This window comes from Macaca nemestrina, chromosome 7 (assembly GCF_043159975.1).
Source record: "Macaca nemestrina isolate mMacNem1 chromosome 7, mMacNem.hap1, whole genome shotgun sequence".
Taxonomy (NCBI): Eukaryota; Metazoa; Chordata; class Mammalia; order Primates; family Cercopithecidae; genus Macaca; species Macaca nemestrina.
Window position 1 is genome coordinate 170,237,677 of NC_092131.1, and position 23,992 is coordinate 170,261,668.

A 23,992-nucleotide genomic window follows, 5' to 3' on the forward strand; every position below is an offset into this window, starting at 1 on the left:
CTCTACAAAAAGTACAAAAAAAGTTAGCTGGGTGTGGTGGCACGTGCCTGTAGTCCCAGCTACTTGGGAGTCTGTGGTGGATCACCTGAGCCCAGGGAGGTTGAGGCTGCAGTGACCTGTGATGGCACCACTGCACTCCAGCCTAAGCAACAGAAAAAAAAAAAAGGCCAGGTGTGGTGGCTCACACCTGTAATCCCAACACTTTGGGAGGCCGAGGCAGGCAGATCGCCTGAGGTCAGGAGTTTGAGACCAGCCTGGCCAACATAGTGAAACTCCATCTCTACTAAAAATACAAAAAAAAAAAAAAATTAGCTGGGCATGGTGGCGGGCACCTGTAATCCCAGCTACTCAGGAGGCTGGGGCAGGAGAATCGCTTGAACCCAGGAGATGAAGGTTGCAGTGAGCCAAGATTACGCCATTGTACTCCAGCCTGGGAAACAACAGAGAATTCTGTCTCAAAAAAAAAAAAAAAAATTTATTTGCCATGTTCATTTTAGCACAAGACTAGAAACATGTTAAACTTATCCTTCATTAAGGGGTGGTTACATGAATTACCACACATCCATCCAGTGGAATTATCTGCTACTCTCTGTTTAACAGCAGAGAAGACCTCCATGTGCTGATGTGAAAATGTCACCAGGCTACATGGTTGACTAACAAAATCCACGTGAGTAGCCCATGTGTGTAAAAAAAAAAAAATCCATAAACAAAAATATGCACAGATGATGACTGGAAAGGCACCAAAAAACAAAAACAAAAACAAAAAACAAAAAACCCTGTTAGCAGGAAGGGGAAGAGCTAGGAGCCCAGAATAAAAGATTGATCTAGTTTAGATATCATTTTTATGCAGAGAACACTAGCTAATCTTAAATTACGCAGAGGAAAACACACAATCACCACACAAACATATGGAAATGTACCAGGTATCCTAAAGGAAAACAAAAACTGGAGCAAAGAAGTTGGAAAGAATTTGGATAAACCAAAGCACACACTGTATGTTCTGGAATGGAAAGACATGGTATTGTTTAGATGTTTTAATTTTCCCTCAAAGTAATCTACAAATTTAATATGATGCCAATTCAAATCTCAAATCCGTTCTATCCAAGTCTTGGCAAAAGAAAATCAAAGTGCATCTAGAAGACTAAACATTTAAAACCAGGCGAGAACATTTTAAAGAAATAGATTAAAAGTCTGTGGGAGGCTGAGGCAGGTGGATCACGAGGTCAGGAGATCGAGACCATCCTGGCTAACATGGTGAAACTCCGTCTCTACTAAAAATATAAAAAATTAGCCAGGCGTGGTGGCAGGCACCTGTAGTCCCAGTTACTCAGGAGGCTGAGGCAGGATAATGTTGTGAACCTAGGAAGCGGAGCTTGCAGTGAGCCAAGATAGCACCATTGCACTCCAGCCTGGGTGACAGAGTGAGACTCCGTCTCAAAAAAAAAAGTCTGGGATGGGGTTAGGGGTAGAACTTGTCCTACCATGTATAAAAATAGATTATAAAGTCAAGGTAATTCACGTGGTATTCTTCTGGGATATGAATAAACAGACATATGAATGTTGAATGAATATGAATAAAAAGTCCAGAAATAGACCAATGGACATTACTATCTGTGTGTACATGTGTGCATACAATGGTACTATCATCAGAGAATACTATAAACACCTCTATGCAAATAAACTAGAAAACCTAGAAGAAATGGATAATTTCCTGGACACTTACAGTCTCCCAAGACTAAACCAGGAAGAAGTTGAATCCCTAAATAGATCAATAGCAGACTCTGAAACTGAGGCAACCCCATCTCTACTAAAAAATACAAAAAACTAGGCGGACGAGGTGACGGGCACCTATAGTCCCAGCTACTCAGGAGGCTGAGGCAGGAGAATGGCGTAAACCCAGGAGGCGGAGCTTGCAGTGAGCTGAGATCCAGACACTGCACTCCAGCCTGGTCGACAGAGCGAGACTCCGTCGCAAAAAAAAAAGAAAAGAAATTGAGGCAATAATTAATAGCCTACCAACCAAAAAATGTCCAAGACCAGACGGATTCACAGCCGAATTCTACCAGAGGTACAAGGAGGAGCTGGTACCATTCCTTCTGAAACTATTCCAATCAATAGAAAAAGGGGGAATCCTCCCTAACTCATTTTATGAGGCCAACATCATCCTGATACCAAAGCCTGGCAGAGAAACAACAGAAAAAGAGAATTTTAGACCAATATCCCTGATGAACATCAACGTAAAAATCCTCAATAAAATACTGGCAAAGTGAATCCAGCAGCACATCAAAAAGCTTATCCTCCATGATCAAGTGGGCTTCATCCCTGGTATGCAAGGCTGGTTCAACATACACATATCAATAAATGTAATCCAGCATATAAACAGAACCAAAGACAAAAACCACATGATTATTTCAATAGATGCAGAAAAGGCCTTTGACAAAATTCATCCATCATGCTAAAAACTCTCAATAAATTCGGTAGTGATGGAACGTATCTCAAAATAATAAGAGCTATTTATGACAAACCCACAGTCAATATCATATTGAATGGGCAAAAACTGGAAGCATTCCCTTTGAAAACTGGCACAAGACAGGGATGCCCTCTCTCATCACTCTTATTCAACACAGTGTTGGAAGTTCTGGCTAAGGCAATCAGGCAAGAGAAAGAAATAAAGGGTATTCAGTTAGGAAAAGAAGATGTCAAATTGTCCCTGTTTGCAGATGACATGATTGTATATTTAGAAAACCCCATGGTCTCAGCCCAAAATCTCCTTAAGCTGATAAGCAACTTCAGCAAAGTCTCAGGACACAAAATCAATGTGCAAAAATCACAAGCATTCTTATACACCAGTAACAGAGAGCCAAATCATGAATGAACTCCCATTCACAATAGCTTCAAAGAGAATAAAATACCTAGGAATCCAACTTACAAGGGATGTAAAGGACCTCTTCAAGGAGAACTACAAACCACTGCTCAGTGAAATAAAAGAGGACACAAACAAATGGAAGAACATACCATGCTCATGGATAGGAAAATCAATATGTGAAAATGGCCATACTGCCCAACGTAATTTATAGATTCAATGCCATCACCATTAAGCTACCAATGACTTTCTTCACAGAATTGGAAAAAACTGCTTTAAAGTTCATATGGAACCAAAAAAGACCCCGCATTGCCAAGACAATCCTAAGCCAAAAGAACAGGCTGGAGGCATCACGCTACCTGACTTCAAACTATACTACAAGGCTACAGTAACCAAAACAGCATGGTACTGGTACCAAAACAGAGATATAGACCAATGGAACAGAACAGAGCCATCAGAAATAATACCACACATCTACAGCCATCTGATCTTTGACAAACCTGACAAAAACAAGAAATGGGAAAAGGATTCCCTATTTAATAAATGGTGCTGGGAAAATTGGCTAGCCATAAGTAGAAAGCTGAAACTGGATCCTTTCCTTACTACTTCTATGAAAATTAATTCAAGATGGATTAGAGGCTTAAATGTTAGACCTAAAACCATAAAAATCCTAGAAGAAAACCTAGGTAATACCATTCAGGACATAGGCATGGGCAAGGACTTCATGTCTAAAACACCAAAAGCAACGGCAACAAAAGCCAAAATTGACAAATGGGATCTAATTAAACTAAAGAGCTTCTGCACAGCAAAAGAAACTACCATCAGAGTGAACAGGCAACCTACAGAATGGGAGAAAATTTTTGCAATCTACTCATCTGATAAAGGGCTAATATCCAGAACCTACAAAGAACTCAAATTTACAAGAAAAAAAAAACAACCCCATCAAAAAGTGGGCAAAGGATATGAACAGACATTTCTCAAAAGAAGACATTCATACAGCCAACAAACGCATGAAAAAATGCTCATCATTACTCGCCATCAGAGAAATGCAAATGAAAACCACAATGAGATACCATCTCACGCCAATTAGAATGGCAATCATTAAAAAGTCAGGATACAACAGGTGCTGGAGAGGATGTGGAGAAATAGGAACACTTTTACACTGCTGGTGGGAGCGTAAACTAGTTCAACCATTGTGGAAAACAGTGTGGCGATTCCTCAAGGATCAAGAGCTAGAAATACCATATGACCCAGCCATCCCATTACTGGGGATATACCCAAAGGATTATAAATCATGCTGCTATAAAGACACATGCACACGTATGTTTATTGGAGCACTATTCACAATAGCAAAGACTTGGAATCAACCCAAATGTCCATCAGTGACAGACTGGATTAAGAAAATGTGGCACATATACACCATGGAATACTATGCAGCCATAAAAAAGGATGAGTTCGTGTCCTTTGTAGGGACATGGATGTAGCTGGAAACCATCATTCTCAGCAAACTATCACAAGAACAGAAAACCAAACACTGCATGTTCTTACTCATAAGTGGGAATTGAACAATGAGATCACTTGGACACAGGAAGGGGAACATCACACACCGGGGCCTATTGTGGGGAGTGGAGAGCAGGGAGGGGGGAGGGACAGCATTAGGAGAGATACATGATGTAAATGACGAGTTAATGGGTGCAGCACACCAACATGGCACATGTATACATATGTAACAAATCTGCACGTTGTGCACATGTACCCTAGAACTTTTTTTTTTTTTTTTTTTTTTTTTTTTGAGACGGAGTCTCGCTGTGTCTCCCAGGCTGGAGTGCAGTGGCGTGATCTCGGCTCACTGCAAGCTCCGCCTCCCGGGTTCACGCCATTCTCCCGCCTCAGCCTCCCAAGTAGCTGGGACTACAGGCGCCCGCCACCACGCCCGGCTAGTTTTTTGTATTTTTAGTAGAGACGGGGTTTCACCATGTTAGCCAGGATAGTCTCGATCTCCTGACCTCGTGATCCACCCGCCTCGGCCTCCCAAAGTGCTGGGATTACAGGCTTGAGCCACCGCGCCCGGCCAGAACTTAAAGTATAATAATAATTTAAAAAAAAAGAGTTGATGTTGGTTGTTTCTTCACCACCCAGCATACATGTCCAGCTTCCCTCCTCCCCCAACCCTGCTTAACAGCAGCTAACTTTGTTTCGGGTATTACATCTTGAATCCCCTGTCAGTAGCCTATGTCTGTAAAAAAAAAAAAAAAGTAGCCCATGTGTGACTGAATTCAGTCTGGTAGGACAGTTAGGCAAATTATCATCCTGCTGTGTCCAATTAAACACTTCCTCCCAGGTCTTTGACTCTAAAGCAAACAGACCCAGAGGTTAAGAACCACAGGAATTATCCACTCCTGCAGAACTGTAGCCTGGTAAGTTCAGGGTTCCCGCTGTAGGCCCCAGTCTGAGTCAGACTTCTAAGTGAACAGAAGAAGCTTCCTTAGAACCAGCCAGTTTCCAAGCCGGATGTCTAGCCTCCTTGGTGATTCAATAGTCCCCACTATCCTCACAATAAACGGCCTGTGGCTTTCTTAGTAATTGTAACTTGCTGCCAATGACCCTTAATGGTTTGGGTGACATTTCAAATCAGCAGGGAAATATTAGAGTATTCAGAAAATGGTTTCAGGAAAACTACTAAACTATTTGGAGAGAAAAAGTCCAATTCATCAAGTAGATTGCAAAATACTAAAGAGTTAACTATAAAAAAAAAAGCACACCATAACCAGGAAGTTATTGGGGTAGCATAATCTTGGAAAGGAGAAAATCTTTTTAAGCATGATTCTAAGGTAAGATTACAAAGAGAAATATTGGTAAATTTGAATACATAAAAATTAAAATGTTTTCTATTTTTCTGACAAAAATTAAAAGGCAAATGACAATCCAGGGAATATATTTGCCCAATATAAGTCAAAGGATTCAAAGCCATAATATATAAAAAGCTCTAATAAATCATTAAGATAAATATTTAAATCTAAAACTGAGTACAGAATACATACAGACAAAACACAGAAGAAAATAAAATATAAATGGTGCATAAACATAAATATGTGACATACTTACATATATGTATAAATATATATGAGCTTATGTATATGCAGTTATAAATGAATAAAAAGTTTAATCTTACTAGTATTCAAAGAAATTCAAATTAAATAATGAAGTCATCTTGTATCTTTCAAATGAGCATGGGTTAAAAAGAATAACAACTTTCAGTGCTGGCAAAGGCATAGGAAGAAGAGCATTCTCATATATTGGGAATATAAATGGGTAAACTTTCCTAAAAGGCAGTATGTCAATATGCATCAAATACTCTAAAGATACATTCATTTTTATCATATATATCTACTTTTAGGAGCTGTAAAAAGGTTTTAATTTGTATAAGAATGATGGTCATCTCTCTAATTACAAAAAGCAGAGATCTGGTTAAACAATGTTATATTCATACATATAGAGAAGTCACTACCAATAAAATTGTAGAATATTTTAAAACATGGAACAGGCCGGGCGTGGTGGCTCACACTTGTAATCCCAACAATTTGGGAGGCCAAGGCAGGCGGATCACCTGAGGTCAGGAGTTTGAGACCAGTCTGGCCAACATAGTGAAACCTTGTCTCTACTAAAAATACAAAAGTTAGCTGAGCATTGGTGGCCCATGCCTGTAGTCCCAGCTACTTCAGAGGCTGAGGCAGAAGAATCACTTGAACCTGGGAGGCAGAGGTTGCAGTGAGCTGAGATAGCGCCACTGCACTCTAGCCTGGGCAACAGAGCAAGACTTCATCTCAAAACATAAATAAATAAAACATAGGACAATGTGATCAGTTAAAAAAGAAATCACAAAGCAGCATGAAGGAGATAGCACATTTAAATACATTAAATATATATGTATACATACATGCATACACATACATCCATATACACACACATTATGCACAGAAAAGACTGGAAGGACATAACCAACTGGGTGGTAGGATTATGAAGTGTTTCGTTTTTTGAATTTCTATAGTAAATGTATAATTTTTATTATATGAAAGGGGTATACTTTTTACGTGTTGCATCGGTTTTGCAATATTCTATGAAGAACTCAGGGTAGGTCATGTCCACACCAAACAAGGATTAGTCCATTCTCGCATTGCTAGAATGAAATATTTGAGACTGGATAATTTATAAAGAGGTTTAAGTGGCTCATGCAGGCTGTACAGGAAGCATGATGCCAGCATCTGCTTAACTTCTGAGGAGGTTTCAGGAAACTTACGATCATGGTGGAAGGCGAAGGGGGAGCCAGAAAGTCACCTGGCCAGAGCAGGAGCAAGAGAGAAAGCAACGAAGGGAGGTGCCACATACTTTTAAACAATCAGTTCTCGTGAGAACTCATTCCCTCACTATCATGAGGGTAGCACCGAGGGATGGTGCTAACCACTCATGAGATCTGCCTCCATGATCCAATCACCTCCCAGCAGTCTCCACCTCCAACACTGGGGATTACAACTGAACATGAGATTTGGGCAGGGACACAGATCCAAACCATATCAACAGGAAAGGGAAGCAAGGCTGAGAGAGAGGGTTTCTTGTCCTAAGTCACATAACCAGGAGGTGGTGAAGCATGGTTTTGATCCTGGATTGCTGACTTCAAATCCAGTACTGTTTGTACTGCATGCATTGCCCCCAAGCAAGTGAACACACTGGTTTGTAGCTCTGAGATTTCTGGCCGTGTATGAGCCAAGGCAGAGAGACACCTAGGATCAAGCTCTAAAGTGAGGTAAATATTGATGATTTCGTGGTACCATCAACCAAACAGATGTATGTGAGAGTACACATCTGTGGTATGTGATGTTCTTTTTATGTATCTGTGGAGGTAGAGAAAGCGGTAAGAAATAGAGGAGACCAAATCTCCCTTTCCTATCCTTCCATGCAGTCTGTGATGTGGGGAAACAGGGTCTGAGATTAATACCAGGAGGGGTCAGCCCTTCAAGCCTGCACACTGGGTGTGGGCTTTCTTTTTGGTGTGGACCTGCAGGCACTGTGGTTTCCCTTCAGCCAATCACTCTGTCTACCCCACACAGGGCCCTGCATTGGAAAATGAGAGTCCAAGAAAAAAATGGCCAGTTCCTCGTAGGTCACCAGATTTTGCTATACTCATGGCACGTAGTATTGAGGAATAAAGAGGCTGGCCAAGTCATGTATACAAGATGGCGAGTTATCCTTTCTGATGGAGATGGGGATCCAGGTTGTGCCAACTGTCAATCATAAGGGGGTCTACACCATACCAGGAATACTTCTGTGTACATGATATAAGGATGAAATCCGATCAATGTTCTCTAGGCCACATTCAACAGACAATAACAAGATGGAGCTCCAACAATCCATTTTTGTAACTCAGTGGGCACTTCAGCATTGAAACTGTGCCAACTGACACTGGTCCTGCTGGCTTTCGTAGATAAGAATGCAGAGAGCAGCAGGCTTCCCAGTGGCTGCCCTGGGAATCCAAACCACATGGTCCCAAGCCAAGCAGGCATGGTCCCACAGCAGAAAAGCTTCTGGTTATTCAGCAATCACTTCTCGGAATCACAGCCACAGGTAGAGCAGGCAGAGGGCAAGTGTGGAGGGACGTGGCTCTGAAAGGTAGCCTGCTGTTGCTTCCGAGACAAAGAAACAAAGGCCCATGTTCCCACACCCAGGAGGCACAGTCCTATCGGGAGTTTAAGTATATTCATACCAGAATGCAACCAAACACACTGCAATTTTTGTCACAGCCAGATGTACATATTACAGCACCATGAGCTACGTTATCTTGAAATGATAGTTCTACCCAACAAACAAGTTGTTGATCTTCTACAACAAGCTCCTGTGGCCCACCAGGCTGCACGCAGCCCAGGCAGCTTTGAACGAGGCCCAACACAAATTCGTAAACCTTCTTAAAACACTATGAGATTTTTTTGACTTATTTTTTTTAGCTAGTCAGCTATCGCTAGTATGAGTGTATTTTATATGTGGCCCAAGACAATTCTTCTAACGTGGCCCAAGGAAGCCAAAAGACTGAACACCTCTGTTCTACAATGTACACAGCACACTGTCTACAATTTTCTAAATGTGGCCCAACACAAATTCGTCAACTTTCTTAAAACATTATGAGTTTTTTTGGTGACTTTTTTTTTTTTTAAGCTCATCAGCTATCGCTAGTTTTACTGTATTTTATGTGTGGCCCAAGACAATTCTTCTTATAACGTGGCCCAGGGAAGCCATAAGATTGAATACCTCTATTCTACAATGTACATAGCACAGTGTCTACAATTTTCCTGGATCTGAAAGAAAATTATTTTTAATTGAGAACTATATTGTTTTGATATATTTGTCATCCAGCATAATATGTACATCAGCACTTCAAATTGACTTGCAAATTGATTTTTAAAAATTCAATACAAATAAGAATCAATGCCACAAATGCTAAAATATAATAGTTACTAAGGATACTTATTCCAAAATAGCACCACATTGTGATCCTTAAAAATATACTATTAGTAGCTGATTTACAAGTAGAACAACTTGTAATTGTACTACTTATAAATCAATAAGCAAATTGCTATCTAATTTATAGAAATAAATCAGATTAACCTAAATACCTTAAACTAGAAAATATCAGAATGAATTGAAAGTGTACATGAGAACCTAAGAATACAATAAAATTATTTTTAAAATTGCTCTCATGCAAAATCAAATCCTATGACCTTTATGAAAGGGTTTGCATTTCATTACTTACCAACTGGCAGCCTTCTAGGGAGTTGACTAGCTGAGCATTCTGACAAGAGAGAATTGAACCAGCCAAATTCAGCATTACACACACTGCAGAAAGCAGCATGAAAAAGGTTATCTGGAAACAAACCAAACAAGAAATTGATTATTCACTTGGAGAGGCTCAAAGGAAAAATGACATGGCTTTACGACAGCTTTCATTTATTATACAACCGTTGATCACATAATTACATGAATAACATGTATGTGTTTTAAAGGAAAGTGGTAGGTTATTTCTCAAACTTCCAAATTCATATGACCCGAAATAGAAAAAGTAAGATCTGTAGGAAGCCATAGCAAGCTACCATGGTTTTGTTTAAAACCTATTATGATAAAATATTTAAGGAGTTAAACTTGAAAGACTGTACATTATATACTCTTAAGAGTAACAAGTTATACATTATTAAAGAAAATCAAGTGAAAGAAGTATACTTATTAGAAGGCCTTTAGGTTTGTTTTAATTTTTATTACAGAAAATTTCATACACATGCAAAACCAAAGAAAACAGTATAATGAAGTCACATGTGCCCACCACCCAACATCAATAATTAATCCACTTACAGCCAACCGCGCTTCATTTATGGCCCCTACCATCTGGATTATTTCGCAACCAATACCAGGCATGATAAAATTTTACCCTTAATATTTCTAAAGGAATTGAGAAGCTTTCTGAAAACAGAGCCAAAATAATCATCATATCTGTAATAAATAAAAATTCCTGCCGGGCGCGGTGGCTCACGCCTGTAATCCCAGCACTCTGGGAGGCCGAGGTGGGCGGATCACAAGGTCAGGAGATCGAGACCATCCTGGCTAACAGGGTGAAACCCCGTCTCTACTAAAAATACAAAAAAGCCGGCGTGGTGGCGGGCGCCTGTAGTCCCAGCTACTCAGGAGGCTGAGGCAGGAGAATGGCGTGAACCCGGAAGGCAGAGCTTGCAGTGAGCCGAGATGGCGCCACCGCACTCCAGCCTGGGCGACAGAGCAAGACTCCGTCTCAAAAAAAAAAAAAAAAAAAAAAAAAAAAATTCCTTAATATCATCAGATATTGCGTTCACATTTCCCTAATTGTCTAAGTTTTTTCACACTTTGAATCAGGCTACACAGGATAGAAAGCAGGTCCATGTGGTACAACTGGCTGTTAGGAATCTTTGACAGTCTGTGGGTTTCCCATTCACTTTTCCCTCTGTGAAATTTACTGAAGAAACCAGTTCATTTGTCCTATAGAGTTTCTTACAGCCTAAACTTTCTGATTGTAGACCTCTATCATTTAACGTTTCTCTAGCCTCTGTATTTCTTGTAATTTGGTGATTAAATATGGAGGTTTGGCCAAATTCAGATCAATAAAAGGCAAATATTGTCTCTCTCTCTTTTTTTTTTTCTTTTTCTTTTTTTTTTTTCGATGGAGTCTCACTCTGTCACTGGAGTGCAGTGGCACAATCTCGGCTCACTGCAACCTCTGCCTCCCGGGTTCGAGCAATTCTCTTGCCTCAGCCTCCTGAGTAGCTGGTACTACAGGGGTGCACAACCACACCCTGGTAATTTTTGTATTTTTAGTAAAGACAGGGTTTCACCATGTTGACCAGGACAGTCTCGATATCTTGACCTCGTGATCTGCCCTCCTCGGCCTCTCAAAGTGCTGGGATTACAGGCATGAGCCACCGCGCCTGGCCAATATTTTCTCTCTTTTTCTGATGTTAGCGGCCATTTTTAATGATGACTTAGACTAATTAATTTATTAGGGTTTCCAAAATAGTGCTAGTCTCACTCTGTCATCTTTTCTTTATGAATAAGAATACATATAGAGACAGAGACTTTTATTCATCAACTGTTTTGTTACCCTGAGGTATAGTTCATATAGGAAAAGCAGGATATATACTCGACTCTTTCTGTTCATTTTCCAGGTTTTAAAATAATTTTAAACTGCAAAATAAACTCAACGAAGTCTATATGGTTAATTAGCACTCTTTCTGCATCTATGTAAATAATTAGGCCAAATCTAATGAAGAAAGACCCTTTTTGTGATGGAGAGTAACCTTTAAGATTAATATGATCAAGAGGCAGGGAGAGTGGCATTAAAACTTGTTAAAGAGCAAAAAAAAGTCACTGGATATCCTGTCTAATGCACCCTTCAGGGTTATTTCTGCCTTACAATGTCTTTTTGCTATTTCAAAACTCTGCATACAACTGATAGTTCATCAACTGATAGTCGTATAAAACTGATAGCAGTGCAAATGATTCTTGACGATACAAATGTAAAGGAATTTTGTCTGGTAGCATGTAACTGATTATTGCCCCACTGATATTGACCACTTTTATATTTATTTGTAAATTTATTTCAGCATTCCTGATTGCTTATATGTGTGCAGTGTTTGAATTAGCCTTTCAACTGCTTGTAACTTCTTACTGATTTCCTCATTAAATAATGAGTTAGACATAGTCTTTGACACATGTCTATTTTTTTAAAAAGCTGATTCCTGGCTGGGCACAGTGGATTATGCCTGTAATCCCAGCACTTTAGGAGGTCAAGGCGGGTGGATCATGAGGTCAGGAGTTTGAGACCAGCCTGACCAACATGGTGAAAGTCCGTCTCTACTAAAAATACATAAATTAGCCGGACATGGTGCTGCGTGCCTGTAATCCCATCTACTCAGGAAACTAAGGCAGGAGAATTGCTTGAACCCGGGAGGCAGAGGTTGCAGCCAGCTGAGATCTTCAGCCTGGGCAGCAGAGTGAGACTCCATCTCAAAAAAAAAAAAAAAAAAAAAAAAAGCTGGTTCCCTAGCATCCTCCAAAATTAACAGTATCATGAAATACTGTTTTGTCTGTTTACTGGAGAGGGGAGTGAGTTTGAGCCATTGTGAGCCAAGAACTTAAACACATTTGATACAGAGTCTAACCAAATACTGTATATTCTCACTTACAGGGAGGGAGCTAAACTTTGGGGACACACAGACACAAAGATGGGGACAACAGGCACTAAGGACTCCAACCGGGGGTTGAGGGGAAGAGCTGAAACACCACCTACTGTGCTCACTAACTGGGTGATGGGATTATTAGAAGCCTAAACTTTAGCATCACGCAACATACTCATGTAACAAACCTGTACATGTACCTCCTGAATCTAAAATTTAAAATAAATATAGTCATACATAACAAAAAAACTGCAAACAAAACTATAAGGTTTTACGTAACCATATTAATTTTACATCTGTATCTCCTTTCAACCATGCCAAAAACTATTCTTAATATAATTAATCTGTTGGATTTAATTTCACAATATCCACGCAAGTCTCAAAATAACAACGCCAATACAACTGCCAAAAAAAAGACTGAAAATAGTTTAAGATTTATATTTCTTTTTATTCTTACAGTACATTCTACCAGAAATAGTCAAATTATGGTGTTTTAAACTCACATGGTTCCTTTATGTGTGGTTATGCTACTGATCAGGAACCCAGGTTAGTTCCTTTTATTTCATTTTTTCTTGTTTAGGAATTGTTTCTAAAACTGAGTTTCATTTATAATTATATAAAATTATTCTAAAGTCAGGTCTATAAGTGAAGTTTCACATAAGTCTAGCCTTTATTCTGTTCCTCCACTCTATTTCCTCCCTTCTATTTTTTAATAGATAAGCATTTATTTTTTAATTTTATATTTTATCCTTCCATCTTTTTTTAATAAAAGTATATAACAGCAGCATAATACATACATTTTCTTCACTTACTTTTTTTGCACTTAATATAGTGAAGATCTCGCTATAAGAACATACAAATAACCCTATTCCCTTCTACAATTGCCTAATACTTCATGGCACAGATGAATCACCATTTTTTATTATTTATTTATTTATTTAGAGATGGAGTCTTGCATTGTCACCCAGGCTGGAGTGCAATGGTGCGATCTCAGCTCACTGCACAAAGGACAATACTAAGAAATGCTTTCTGCTCATTATATCAGAAAATATATGAAAACATCTTCTAGAAAATATAAGTGACCAAAACCAATTTCAAAAGAACAAAAAACCTGAACATAATCTTGAGAAAAATATCAGTAAAACTCTACCCACAAAAAAACAGCAGGCCCACAGCCTTTCACGGGTAGATTTGTTTCAAACTTTCGAAAACATCTAATCTTCCGATAATAGGGCAAAAGGCAAGTTCCCCAACGCATTTATAAGACCACAGGTTTTCTATTTCTTGAACAATTCAGTGCAATAGCCGTTAAGTGGGACAGAACAAGTTCCATGTCCTGGGAGAGGCCAAGGTCACCTGAGTGGGGTGAAAGCTCTAGCAATGGGAGAAGGGTGACTGCACAGACAAGCCAGCAATGTGGGACATCGCAGCCCAGGTGGGAAGCTAAGCGCACCCATGTGGGACGGAGTGGCAACGAGGATAGTGGATTGGTTATTTACAAGGTGAATTAATCAAATAAGGAAATATGGCAAAGATAATAGGTGCTGAGTTTCTCAAACCAGAATACACACGGTGGTGCTGTATTGCAAATGGCAGTATAATGTAATCTCATAGTCTTCAGTGCTGTGTAGATGACTGATAGATATCCTATAATTTCGTCACCTAGAGGGCTGGGAGCAATGATATTCCCAGTAGGCATGAGCGAACCTAGCAACCTTGTTTCTTTTTTTTTTTTGAGTCTCGCTCTGTCACCAGGCTGGAGGGCAGTGGCACAATCTCGGCTCACTGCAACCTCCACCTCCTAGGTTCAAGGGATTTTCCTGCCTCGGCCTCCCAAGTAGCTGGGACTACAGGCACACGCCACCTCACACCTGTAATCCCAGCACTTTGGGAGGCCGAGGCGGGAGGATCACGAGGTCAAGAGATAGAGACCATCATGGTCAGGTGGTGAAACCCTGTCTCTACTAAAAATGCAACTTTGTTTCTCAATTCCATTCTCCACAAAAAGAAACCAGAGCTCTTTAGGGAAAGGATTAATTCCAGGTCTAGGGCAGGGAGAGTTAAGACTGAACTCCTGGCCAAGCGCGGTGGCTCATACCTATAATCCCAGCACTTTGGGAGGCCGAAGCGGGCAGATCACGAGGTCAGGAGATGGAGACCATCCTGGCTAACACGGTGAAATCCCCATCTCTACTAAAAACACAAAAAATTAGCTGGGTGTGGTGGTGGGCACCTGTAGTCCCAGCTACTCTGGAGGCTGAGGCAGGAGAATCGCTTGAACCCAGGAGGTGGAGATTGCAGTGAGCCGAGGTCGCACCAATCCGAGTGGAACTCCGTCTAAAAAAAAAAGACAGAACTCCCTCTCTTTTGGTGCTATCAAGTAAGGAAATGCTCAATAAATGATGTTGGGGGCATGTTAAAGATGCAAAAGCCAGCTTTAAGGGGCTCCCACTGGCCAAATCAGGGACAATTTGAGTATCGGAATATGTAATGATAATAAAAGATTAGATAATAAGTTAATGGTAAGAGACCCATGGGTCTACACAAAGTCTCAAAGTATCTCCCCCCAAGTTATTTACCTTAAAGGAGAAAACTTCGCAGTGGAGGCACATGACACCTTAACCAAAGTGATCAAAGTTTCAAAATAACAGGACAAATTGAAATTTTGTGCCACCTGATAGGATCGAAAAATAACACAGCATTGCTTCTGTGATATTCTTCCCAAAGATGCATAATTCAAATCCGATCATGAAGAAACAGCAGACAAACCCCAGCTGAAGGATGTTCTACAGAAAACAGGCCTGTATTCTTCAAGTGAAGGTCATGATGGTCAAGGAAAGACTGAGGAAATATTGGATAGGAAGGAGACTAAAGAATCATAACTAAACAGTTCAGGGAACAAATTATTTTGCATTGGGCTTGCAACTTTTCTGTAAATTTAAGGTTATCTCTAAGTAAATTAGCATAACCTCAAAAATAATGATAATATATGAAAATTAAAGACTAAACCCCCTTATGTCAAAAGATGCAAAATTATATATTTTGAGCTATATGTATTTAAAAATTTTATCAACAAGTGTTTGGCTCCAAAATGCAAGAATGTTTAGATATCAGAAAACTCTATGTGTTATTATACCAAATTATATGCCCAAAAAACAAATTTACAGAGTAAATAAGAAATTTTAATCATATTAGCAGGTGAATAAAGAGCATATATAAATCTAAAGTCATTCGTAGTTTTTCTAAACATCTCTAAGCAAGCTAGGATTGAAGGGGTAAATAAATAGCTCAGTAAAAGGTATTTATAGGGGAAAAAAACTCTAACAGCAAACATCACACTCTATGGCAAAAGTTAAACATTATTTCCTTTAAAATCAAGAATAAGGAATCAGAAACATCTTTACAGCCTGCTGTAACTGCTTCTTTTCAATAAGATATTGCACTTTCAGCCAATGCAAAAAAGACTAAAAGGCTTTAAGAATTGAAAAAGAAGACACATACGATGCTAAAGAATTATAGGCTGGGCATGGTGGCTCATGCCTGTAATCCCAGCACTTGAGGAGGCCGAGGCGGGCAGATCACCTAAGGTCAGGTTCCAGACCACCCTGGCCAACGTGGCAAAACCCTGTCTCTACCAAAAGTACAAAAATTAGCCAGGTGTGGTGGCAGGCGCCTGTAATCCCAGTACTCAGGAGGCTGAGGCAGGAGAATCGCTTGAATCCAGGAGGCAGAGGTTGCAGTGAGCCAAGATAGAGTCACTGCACCCCAGCATGGGCGACAAGAGTGAGACTCTGTCTCAAAAAAAAAAAAAAAAAAAAAAAGAATTAAGAATTATAGTATGGTATTTGCAGATGGATAGCAAAGAAACCAATTCAGTCCTATCCATAAACTTATCTATAGATGGGACATTGCTATAGAATACTGAGTGTCATAAATCAGTGTGAAAAGAATAAATGATGAAAAATTGGTGCTAGGCTATCCATATAGGAAAAAACACAAAAACTATTTCCATGCCTCACATCATACACAAAAGCAGATTAAAAGCATAAAATGTGCAGATCAAAACTTTGAACTTAGGGGAAAAATGCAGAAAACATCTTTACAATTTTAGGATTAGGGGAATTTTTTAAAGCACTATACACAAATGTAGCTCTTATAAACACCGATGATTGTTACACATTAAGGTCGAATGATCTGTATGACCAAAAGAAGTGAAAATGTGGGAGAAGGTATTTGCACTAGATAGATAGAGCAGACCATGGATTAACATGTAGAACATATAAAGATGTCTTACAAATCAATAGAAATGTGTCTAAGACATGAAACCTGACAGTCAAAAAGAGTGAGAATAAAAGATAGGCAGATACTTAACATCACTAGTAAGCAACAGGTACAAGTTAATACCGTAATAAATGATTATTTCACACTACACCAAAATGGCTGAAAAGATACTGAAAAGGCCAAGTGTTCACAGTGGGTGAAGGTTGACGGATTGGCAACAAAAACAAAACAAAACTGTGTAAAATGTTGGTAGGAGTGTAACTTGACACAAGCTCAAGAACAGTTTGGCAATAGTCCCTGATTGCTCCATTTGTTTCTGGCTGGAGAAACTCACACATGTGCCTAAAGAAGTACTGTACAATGCCTGCAAATCTCAAAGAACTGGAAAGACCTTAACTGTCTAGCCATTAAGGAATGGATAAAGTTATTTTTCCCCCATAAAAGAACAATTAAAATGAGTGAATCAGGTCTATATATATCTACATGGCTGAATCTCAAATACATAATGGTGAGTGAGAACAGCAAGTTGCATAAGGACACACGTAATACCATTTATATAAATCATGAAAGCCCACAAAATAAAACTCTATATTGGTTATGTATCTATACATGTGTAGTAAAATTATACAGTCATACAACAGCCGGATAGCCGCAGACTTTTGTTATCTCTGGGGAGGGTGAGAAGGAAAAGATATAAGGCCTTGATGTTGCCTCTTATGTTTCATATTTTAAAATTTGAAACAAGATTATCGATGGTAAATTGTTAACACCTCTGAGAAAAGCGGAGGGAATTTTGCCTCAGATATAACCGGTGGTGACTGCAGGGTAACAATTTTTATTATACAGGTGAGAATGTGAGTATCAGAGGGCACGAGGAGGAGAAAGCTGAGTCAGGGAGGTCACGGGACCAGGAGGCAGGAAGCAATTTATACACTGAAATAAAATGCAGATCAAGAAGAAATGCCTATAAGGACCAAACATCTTCCACTGATGAAACAAAGGCAAATCCCAATTCAACAGAATGAAATAAAACCCAGCAACCTATCACATTCCTCCATACTCACTATAGACTCTTTTAAATGACATTCAGTCCAGTGTTGATGAAGTTCACTTTTTCCCCCCGAGTGAAAAATATCTGCCTTATTTCAAGGTTAATTTGCAGCACCTCCCCCTAAAACAATTATACTTATTTACCCACTGAATAAAACGTGTTGAATCTCTGCATTAAAAACAGCATCTGCTACATGTAATGGAGGAATACAATGGGACTATGAACTCTTCTAGTTCATCTAGTCCATAAAACAAACTATTATATAGCTATAATTTTTTCATTTTACAGATAAAGAAACTGAGATTCAGACAGCTTAAAACCTACCACCAGGGCCGGGCGCGGTGGCTCAAGCCTGTAATCCCAGCACTTTGGGAGGCCGAGATGGGCGGATCACGAGGTCAGGAGATCGAGACCATCCTGGCTAACACGGTGAAACCCCGTTTCTACTAAAAAATACAAAAAACTAGCCGGGTGCGGTGGCGGGCACCTGTAGTCCCAGCTACTCCGGAGGCTGAGGCAGGAGCATGGCGTGAACCCGGGAGGTGGAGCTTGCAGTGAGCTGAGATCCGGCCACTGCACTCCAGCCTGGGCGACAGAGCGAGACTCCGTCTCAAAAAAAAAAAAAAAAAAAAAAAAAAAAAAAAAAAAAACCTACCACCATATCACCATGCTGACAAGTTAGCATGAGCCGTAATTCAAATTCAGTTTGCCAGACAGCCCCAAGACCCACACCCTTTTCCCTATACCTAACTCCCTATGAGGTTGATCTTATGTCCTGCTCTTACTGTTCTATGTGGGCTATACTCACCATACACTTTATACTTATTTCCCCATACAATAGAGTCAGACTAGTGGAATATACCTTTTGAACCAGTAATTGCTCTCCTAGGAATCATTTGGAAAACAAGATAAAGAAAAGTTATATTTAAAAAGTGGCAGCTCCAGACCGAGAATAAAAAATAAAAACATTAAAGAATAACAAGCAAATTCCTCCACATCAGGGACTAAACCCATTTTACAGGTCAAGAAACATCTGCATACAAACTAAGGAACCTACGTAAATTCCTATACTAGTGATGGTGGGGCCAGGATCTGAACCCAGGCAGTCTGATTCCCAAGCAGGCATGGTTAATGGTTACGCTATTGCTTTATAAGCCTTTTTGGTATCCACAGTAGAAATATATTTTACCTCATGATCCTGTACACACACAAAAAAAAGTAAAACAACTTCTACAAAACACCATTGACCTCAATATGTAGCAAAAACTTTAAGACGCTGATTTCGTCATGAAATTGTCTCATGGCCCACGATTTAAAAAACACACAATGCTTCAGTGCTTCAAAAATACAGTATTTATTGTAATAACTAGAGTAGCATGTAAAAAAAAACTAAGTGGAACTGCATGTTTAGCAACACAGCTGAGTAATTATGAATATAAACAATTGCTATTTGGAGAAAATACACCACGTTCATTGCTTGGAACCATGAATAATACTTACATATGTAGGAAATATACAAAAATAAAATAGGTTAAGGTAATAAGGATATAGGCAATTACGTTTTTATTTTTAATTTTATAAAGACTTTTATTTTTCCTTACAAACTGGGATGCTTAAGAGACCCGATAATAGCTACTTTTTTATTTTCTTGGCACCAAAGCAACTTACTTATGTGTTCCTTCTGGCATATCTGTTTCAGATCATAGTCAAGTTTTCCAATTCGTTTTACTAAGCTAGGAAAATTTTTTATACCAAAAAAAGTAAAATCAAAGCAAAACAAATGCTCCTTTGTTTATAGATGAAAATCTGGAACCAAATAACACAACATTAAAAGAACAAAACTTTGCAAACACATCCTAAAGCTACACACATTGAAACGCTACAGAAATACGCTTCCTGGGTTCGTTCTCCCTTCCCCCGCTCCTCTGCACTGTGCCTTTGGGTCTCAGACCCTTGTCCCGGGGGTCCCTCTGAATCCACCTCAGATTTCAAGAGGATGGGGCTGAGCCACTGGGCTGAGGTCTGGCCCTGTTCTCCTCATCTGCCAACGCCTCACAGTACTGCGCTGGCCAGTCCTTGGGGTCTTGATTATGGACTTTGGCCACAAACTTAAGAACTTTCATCTTGCTGGTTTCCAGGTTGGTTCGCGGGCCCCATTGGAACTCGTAGTCCACGGGGTCGGTGTGGGGTATCCGCCGGTATTCCAGGTAACGTTGTCGCACAAAGTCCTCGGTAATGAGTTTCTTTGGATCTCCGAAAATGAAATGCTTCTTGGTGGGGTAGACCCCTAAGCGCCGCAGAAAGTCCCAGACTTCAGTCTCCTTGACGGTGTTGCCCTTCATAAAGATGAGCCCCAGGACGATCATCAGGAGGCCCGTAGTGGGCGTGCCTTGGTCACCCCTCACCTCGGCATCCTCCTCCACCGGCTCCAGGGTGTTGATGAGGATGTAAGTGTTGCTCTTGGGTTCAAGTTCCACCAGCTTATAACCGAAGACGTACTGGAGGCGCTCGGCGGCCCGTTTGAGGAGGTCGGGGAAGATGTCCTTGTAGTCCCCGATGACGTGCTTCAGTATGTCGGCCCGCTTGATCGGAATCTTCTTCTGGTCCTTAATCAGTAAGAACTGCACCAGCTCGGACACTTTCAGCTCCTGCTGCTTCTGGGTCCTGGGGCCCACGGCGGGGGAGGCCTGGGACCGGCGGGCGCCGTGCGACCCCTGCGAGCCGCCCGGCCCCCGGGAAGTGCTCGGGGCCTCCTCCGCGAAGCCGTCTCTGCGGGCCCGGGCGTCTTCGCCCGCCCGCGAGGCCCCGGAGTTTCCGCCACGGCTCCAGTCGCTGTCCCTCTCGGCCTGGCCGCCAGAGCGACCCCGGTTCCTCGGTTTTTGCAACATGTCACCGGCGACGCGTACCGGTGCACACTCCGGCAAGCAAGCAGCCGCGGCTGGGATCGTGGGTCGGCGACCCGCTAAGGCCGCTGCCTGGGCGGGGCCCCAGAAGGGGCGCGCAGTGTCGGCTGAGACTGCGTGCCGCGTCATGAAGCCTGCGCCTTGCGTCATGGCGGCTGGGCGGTGCGCCTGCGCGGCTGCGGGGCTGGGGGTACCAAAAGCATCAGAGATTTCTGTGCAGCCCTGCAGGTCTGGTCGGTGAATTTCAGTATAGCGAAGTGTTGTTCTTACTAAACCATGCAAGCAGAGAACGAGAACCGAAACTCCTAAACAAGTGTGTCGCTAAATTCAGGACCAGACAGGCTCAGGCAAGTTTTACAGACGGTATTATGAGTTTCTGATTCTAAATCGGGAGCATTTGTAAATGAAAAGATCTCACAAGATGAATGTGTGAGAAAGAAAAAAAAAAGGTGAAGAGGAAGGTACGACCGTGGAAGTAAAAGCATTTATTTCTACACAACATGTAGAAGGATATAAAAAACCCAGAGGGCTCTTAGTTTTCGTCCCTCCGCTCAATTTTATACCCTCCAACCCACTGCCCCCAGTTACTTTCTCTAATGCCCCGTGGAGTTTGTTAAAAACAAAAGTCTGCTGCAGGCTTTCCGCGCAAGCAGGACTTCGGTTTCACTATTTCCGTATGTGTATTCTCTGCATTAAACTCCTTTAGCTAGACAACTATGAGAAAACCCCACAAAACTTGTCAATATTAAGTAAATGTTTTAGCTTGGTCAAATGAGTTTATCCTTTGGAAAACAACTGCCTTCGGCTCACAGCCGCAATTTTAGCAGAAATGCGTAAGAGGAATGCTGCAAACGTGCACTCTCAAGAGATTACCACTTAATTTTGGGCATCACTGATCAAGAATTGCAATAATGTGGATCTCTTAAATTTCTTAATTCATAATATTAGCTTTGAGAAAGAAAAGAGAACACAGGGGTATTTATCCCTCATCTATGATGTGTGCAGTCTATGTATATTTTAATTGTGCAACTCAAGTAGCCAAAATGAGTCATTTCATTAACTCAAACCATCAGCAATCTGCTGCCATTACTTCTATAGATCTTAGCAAATTTGTTTCTTCTCTATTTATTGACTTGCAAAGAAGAAACTGAATTTCCCTGTGTCTTTTTAAAGCTACCCAGAAAGTGGATAAACTCTTCAAAGAACCAAATCAAGTTCCTCTTTAATGCAAATATATTCAAAGGAAAGCAATTTAGAACACATTATCTGAATAATAGCATCAAACACAACCTTATTAAAATTTTGTTAAATGTTAGTAGCATAACACATTTGTTTGTAATTCAGTAGGAAAATGCAATCTGATAATGGCACTGGAACTGCTATAGTAAATGTAAAATCATATTCCATGAACTAATGCAAGTATGCTAAAATCTGATACGCAGTGAGTAATAACTTACTGTTCCACACAAGATACAACTATATCCTCAGGCATCAAGCTTAATGACAAAGGCCTACTACGAAAAACAAATATATTATCAAGGTATTCATTTTTTTACAATGAGAAAATTCATCTGCTTCAGTTTCCTTGCAAATTAAAATTTGGACTTAGGTTCATAAAAGCTTCCTGCCATCTAGAATTCTGCAAAAGGTCCCTACCACAGGATGTGGATGGTCTACCTTGAGTCAAAAAAGTTCGGTGACCAAGATATAAGGGGAAAGTGGAAAATTAAATAAAAGCTATTGTCAACAATTGGGCTGGTTTTTCAATGCTGTTTCTTGCTAAGGTATTCACTTACGTCACCAAGCAGTCCACCAATCAGGCTACCCCCATGACTGTGAAAATCAGCAGTGTCCTCTAGCAGCACTCTTACCTAGACAGCAGACTGTCATTACTCAAAATAGAGGAGAAGAGATGCCAGTTTGTAAGTCTGAAAACATCTCTCTACGCTCTGTCCAGAGGAATGCAGGTGAGAAAATGCACACATAAAATAAGAGTATTAGAATTAGTATTAGAATTAGTATTAGTATTAGTATTAGCGTTAGTATTAGAATGAAGTTTAGGCCCTGCATGGAGAAGTCCCACATTCTTCTGCATGGAGAAGAAGACCCACATTCCACCTTGGATTAATACTGGAAGCTATGGATGTTTGGGGAGAAACTGGTGAAAACAATACTAACATTAGTAACAATAATATAAACGACAACAGTCAATGATTATATAGTAGTTGCTGCTCCATCTCCATGTCTGCAGTTTCACTTTCTTTGGTTTCAGTTACCTGCAGTCAACAGTCTGAAAATATTAAGATATTTTCAGAGAGAAATCACAATATAACTTATTACACTATATTATATTTTTTCTACTTTATTGTTAGTGTCAACTGAAGGATGATGAGGTTCATAAATTTGGAAAGAACTTTATTTCTCATAGAGGGTTGCAGTCTGCGGGGTGGCCATTCCAACAGCCTGGGAAGCAAAACCTCATGCTAGAAGCCAGAAACAGACACTTCAACGGAGGGGCAAAGGGAGCACGAATCTATGCAGAGTGGGGTGGCCAAGTATACATATTTAATAAGCTATAGGAGGAGTCATGAATATTTACGCAAGGAGAAACGTGCACATGCGCAACTGCACTTCATGCCTCTCCATGGGACCCATATTCCAAAACTGGCAGTGTTAGCATGATCCAGGGTAGGAGTTTTCGGACCCTCTGATATCAGAAGGTGAAGCAGAGGACATGAAAACCCTGACTGCATGTCTTCCATAGACTGGCCCTAACTACTCCATGGTTGGTAGTCTTTTACCAGGAAGAACTGCTGGGCAGTTGTGCCAAAACTCCAAAAGGGAGGGGCAGCATCAGGTGGCTGGTTGATACCAGCGGTGGAGTCTTGAAGGGCTGATTTCTGTTTAGCGCTTAGGGAAGAAAGCCGAATGGCATTTAGAGCGGGAGAGGGTTTCCAAGGTTATTCTGGGGTCCCCTTGGTCAAGAAGGGGTCTGTTCAGTCAGCTGGAGGGCTTAAGGTTTCATTTTTGTTTCTCATTAATTATTGTTAATCTCTACTGTGACTAATTTATAAATGAAACCTTTTTTTTTTTTTTTTTTTTTTTTTGAGATGGAGTCGCACTCTTATGCCACTGCACTGGAGTGCAGTGT

General features: G+C 40.5%; 2 protein-coding genes across 6 annotated transcripts in view; both read right to left on the reverse strand.

The window, feature by feature from the left end:
- The window catches only part of ENTREP2 (endosomal transmembrane epsin interactor 2), a 466,535-nt gene that overhangs the window by 114,181 nt on the left and 328,362 nt on the right, over nucleotides 1–23,992 (reverse strand). For all 5 annotated transcript variants that reach the window (XM_071067214.1, XM_071067213.1, XM_071067212.1 and 2 more), the window contains exon 3: nucleotides 9,663–9,773. In XM_071067214.1, the coding sequence (XP_070923315.1) occupies nucleotides 9,663–9,761 (99 nt within the window). In that variant the 5' untranslated portion in view covers nucleotides 9,762–9,773. The remainder of the gene's footprint in view (nucleotides 1–9,662; nucleotides 9,774–23,992) is intronic.
- LOC105497509 (NSE3 homolog, SMC5-SMC6 complex component) lies at nucleotides 19,269–20,947 on the reverse strand. Its single transcript, XM_011768650.3, has one exon. The coding sequence runs from the start codon at nucleotides 20,824–20,826 to the stop codon at nucleotides 19,927–19,929; it is 900 nt and encodes a 299-aa protein (XP_011766952.2). The 5' UTR covers nucleotides 20,827–20,947; the 3' UTR covers nucleotides 19,269–19,926.

Excerpts from the sequence above, each read along its gene's own strand:
- LOC105497509 (XM_011768650.3), bottom strand. The coding sequence starts at position 20,826 with ATGTTGCAAAAACCGAGGAACCGGGGTCGCTCTGGCGGCCAGGCCGAG.